A 4,184-nucleotide genomic window follows, 5' to 3' on the forward strand; every position below is an offset into this window, starting at 1 on the left:
TTCTTTTCATGCTCTCTCCTTAGTCCTTACCCTGCAATGTTTTTCTTTTCCTTTTCTTTTTAGTATAAATTTGTGATTTTGACATATTGTTTATTGTGAATATGTGAAAATATGTTGAGACTTGACCACTTGAGATGCTATTATGCTAATATGCTAATTCAATTACTCTTATTAGTTTTTAATTTTATTATTGGATTAAAAATGTTTTATTACTTTATTTTCTTATTGCTAATTGTTATTAGGTCTTCTTAGAAATTATTAGAAATATTGTAATTGAGTTTGTGTTATCATAAATTATTAATTTCTATTATTATAATTGGATTATGGTACTATAAATTGGTATGTATATTATTGTTGGCTTGTTGTTACTTATTAAATTATTAATTTTCTTATCTTTTTATTTTATTTTTGCAAAGATGGAATCGGAAGCATCTACCACTGCTAAAACTGACAATAGCAACAAAGATCCCGCATGGAAATATGTCCACTTGGTGAATCCAAACAATAGAAATGATGTTGCTTGTAACTTTTGTAGCAAAGTTACAAAAGGAGGGATATTTCGAGCTAAACAACATTTAGTTGGAGGATTTTGAAATGCTACAATGTGTAAGAAGTGTCCAACACATATGCGTGAATAGCTACAAGAGTATATGCAGCAAAAGGCTTCAGCAAAGACCTTAGATAAATTGCCTGATTATGAGGATGTTGAAATTCTTGGAGATGACAAAGATGAAGATGATGTTGGGACAATTCTTAGAGGCTCAAAAGGAAATAGTAAGGTTCAAAAGAAGGCAAGGACAAAGGGTCCAATAGATTTATATTTTGCCAAAAGTGCTGCAAAGGCGGTGCAAGATAGAAAAAATTCAACGCTGAAGCAAACCACTATTAATGAGGCATGTAAAAAGGAATTACAAAAAAAAACATGTAAGGATATAGCTCAATAGATGTATGATGCGGCAATTCCTTTTAATGCTGTCAATTATCCAAGTTTTCAAGTTATGGTGGAGTCTATTGGTCAATTTGGTATTGGTATGAAAGCACCTAGTTTTCATGAGGTGCGGGTTCCCTTATTGAATGAAGAAGTTGCTGAGGTGAACAATTCATTAAAGTCCTATGAAGAAGAATGGGCAAAGTATGGTTGTTCTATAGTGGCAGATGGTTGGACTGATAAGAAACAAAGGACTTTGATTAATTTCTTGGTGAATTCTCCAAAGGGAACTGTTTTCATGGAATCTGTTTATGCTTCAGAGTACTCAAAAACTGGTAATAAGATGTATGACCTGCTTAATAGATTTGTAGAGCGTGTTGAAGAGGCTAATGTGGTTCAAGTTGTGACAGATAATGCTAGCAATTGTGTGCTTGTAGGTAATTAAGAGTTTTTATTCTTACTATTATTAGATAGTTTAATTTAATTATAAGTAAATAATGTATTTAATATTTATGCTACTTGCTACCATATTTGTTTTGTTTTTAGGGAAGTTGTTAGAAACAAAGTGCCCTCATTTGTATTGGACTCCTTGTGCTGCTCATTGCCTAGATTTGATGCTAGAAGATATTGGAAAAATTCCCAAAATTCATAACACAATTAAAAGGGCAGTGACATTGAATGGATATATTTACATTCGTCCGGGTGTGGTGAACATGTTGCGGCACTTTACTGGTGAAAGAGAGCTAATTAGGCCAGCTGTCATAAGATTTGCAACTACTTTTCTCACCCTTCAACGCATACATAAGCACAAGGCAAATTTGAGAAAGATGTTTAGCTCAGAGGAATGGACCAAAAGTAAGTGGGCAAAAGAACTGTTTGGTAAAAAAGTATACAGTATTGTCATGATGCCTACTTTTTGGACTAATATTGTTTATATCTTAAAGATATTTGGTCCATTAGTTCGTGTGCTTAGATTAGTTGATGGTGAGAAAATGCATGCAATGGGATATATTTATGAGGCGATGGATAGGGCTAAAGAAGCAATTGCAAAGTCATTTAATGAAAATGAAGAAAAATATAGGACAATTTTTGAGATTATTGATAAACGATGGGAAAGCCAACTCCATCGACCTTTGCACGCAGCTGGATATTATTTGAATCCTGAATTTTTTTATTCAAATGAGAAAATTAATGAAGATGTTGAGGTTGTTACCGGTTTATACCAAGTTGTAGTAAGGTTGATTCCAAGCAAAGAAGAGCAAGATAAAATAATGGCACAATTACCTTTTTATCAAAATGCTGAAGGTATCTTTGGGATGGATATGGCAATTAGGAATCAAAAGAAAGTATCTCCAGGTAATATAATTTTATCCATAAGCATGTAATCTCATATTACAATATTTTTGAATAATAAATAATATGCATTATTTTTTCATTAGCTACATGGTGGCTAACTTATGGAGCAACAACTCCAAATTTGAGAAATTTTGCTGTTAAAGTGCTTAGCCTCACTTGTAGTGCATCTGGTTGTGAGCGTAATTGGAGCATCTTTGAGCATGTAAGTGACAAAACATCTCCCTTTAGAATTATACCTTTAATTTGTTCTTTCAAAAATTATACTTATTAAAATTGTTATATTTTGCAGATTCACAGTAAAAAAAGAAATAGACTAGCTCAAAATCGCTTGAATGATTTGGTATTTGCTAAGTACAATCGGTCATTAAAGCGTAGATATAATGCATATGACCGCATTGACCCCATCTCATTGAAAGACATTGATGATAGTAATGAATGGTTGATGGGTCAAATGGAGGAAGAGATGGATAGAGATGAACTTGTTTTTAAAGATGATGATTTGACATGGAATGTGGTTGCTGCAGCTACTGGAGCTGAAGAGAATGCCTACAACACTAGATTAAGCAAAGGGAAAAATGTTGCATCTACATCACAGCAAAAAAGAAAAGTATCATCCACTCGTACTTCTTCACTTCTTGAAGACGAGGAAGAAAATGATGATGATGAAGATGTTGATTTGGAAGATGAGTATGAGGAGGATAATGAAGATGATGAAGAAGATGAAGAGGATTTTGATACTTCTATTGATGTGGATTGAACATATAGTAGTTTATTAGTTTATTAAACTTTAATTTTTAGTAGTTTATTTTTATCTCTTTTGGATTATAAACTAATTATTATTTGCATATTTGTTAGTTATTATTATATAATTTTATGTTACTTGAGGTGTGATAGCATAATTATATATTTTTTTTATTTTTAATATATATTTTTTATTTTTGCGCCTTGGCTCTCTCGAGCGAGCGCCTGCACCTTGCGCCTAGGCTCCAAGACACCTTGGCGCCTTGGTGTGCCTTGAGCCTTTGATAACTATGATTTCTGGGATGAAGCAATTAATACAGCCTATTTCTTAGTTAATAGATCTCCATCTACAACTATTGAGTACAACACTCCTTTTGAGATCTGGTTCAATTCACCTGCTGATTACTCTCAGCTGAGAGTGTTTGGTTGCCCTGCTTATGCTCATGTGAGGGATGGTAAGCTTGAGCCGAGGGTAAGAAAATGCATATTTCTAGGGTATGCATCTATAGTTAAAGGTTACAGGTTGTGGTGCAATGATCCAAAGTCTCCAGGATTAATTATTAGTAGGGATGTAACATTTAACGAGTCTGCTTCATTGGATAGTCAGAAGAAGTCAATAGCATAATTATATTATGGTGTTAGAGAACAGGTAGAGCTTGACATTGATACTTCAGCAATTCAATCTAGTAATTCAAAGGATGAGGTGCAAGATCTTGATCAATAAGAGAATGCACCTGAGTAACAGCAACAGGAACCATATAGCATTGCAACTGGTAGAGAAAGAAGACAAATTAGACCCCCGTAGAGATATGCATATACAGATCTAATTGCGTTTGTCTTGTCAATTGCTGAGACAGTTGATGTGCATAAACCTAGCAATTATAGAGAAACCATTTCTTGTTTAGATGCAGATTAGTGGGTCGGTGATATGAGTGAATAAATTGAATCTCTTCACAAGAATTAGACTTGGGAGCGTGTAACATTGCTTAAGGGATAGAAAGTGGTAGGCTGTAAATGGGTATTCAAGAAAAAGGAAGGCACTCTGGGGGTTGAAGCACCTCGATATAAGGTACGATTGGTAGCAAAAAACTTTACTTAAAGGGAGGGGATTAACTTTAGTGAAGTGTTTTCTCTCGTTATGAAGCACAGTTCTATCAGA

At 33.9% G+C, this 4,184-nt stretch overlaps 1 protein-coding gene across 1 annotated transcript; it reads left to right on the forward strand.

Annotated features, from left to right (window-relative positions):
- Nucleotides 1-944: 944 nt before the first annotated feature.
- LOC110670461 (uncharacterized) lies at nucleotides 945-3,041 on the forward strand. Its single transcript, XM_058154225.1, has 4 exons — nucleotides 945-1,365; nucleotides 1,475-2,284; nucleotides 2,368-2,486; nucleotides 2,574-3,041. The coding sequence occupies exons 1-4, from the start codon at nucleotides 945-947 to the stop codon at nucleotides 3,039-3,041; spliced, it is 1,818 nt and encodes a 605-aa protein (XP_058010208.1).
- The last annotated feature ends 1,143 nt before the right edge of the window (nucleotides 3,042-4,184 follow it).

Source organism: Hevea brasiliensis, chromosome 9 (genome assembly GCF_030052815.1).
Source record: "Hevea brasiliensis isolate MT/VB/25A 57/8 chromosome 9, ASM3005281v1, whole genome shotgun sequence".
NCBI lineage: Eukaryota > Viridiplantae > Streptophyta > Magnoliopsida > Malpighiales > Euphorbiaceae > Hevea > Hevea brasiliensis.

Coding starts and splice junctions, on each gene's coding strand:
- LOC110670461 (XM_058154225.1), top strand. CDS start 945: ATGTATGATGCGGCAATTCCTTTTAATGCTGTCAATTATCCAAGTTTT. Junction 2,285..2,367: donor TCAAAAGAAAGTATCTCCAG/GTAATATAATTT, acceptor TTTTTTCATTAG/CTACATGGTGGCTAACTTAT. Junction 2,487..2,573: donor ATTGGAGCATCTTTGAGCAT/GTAAGTGACAAA, acceptor TATATTTTGCAG/ATTCACAGTAAAAAAAGAAA.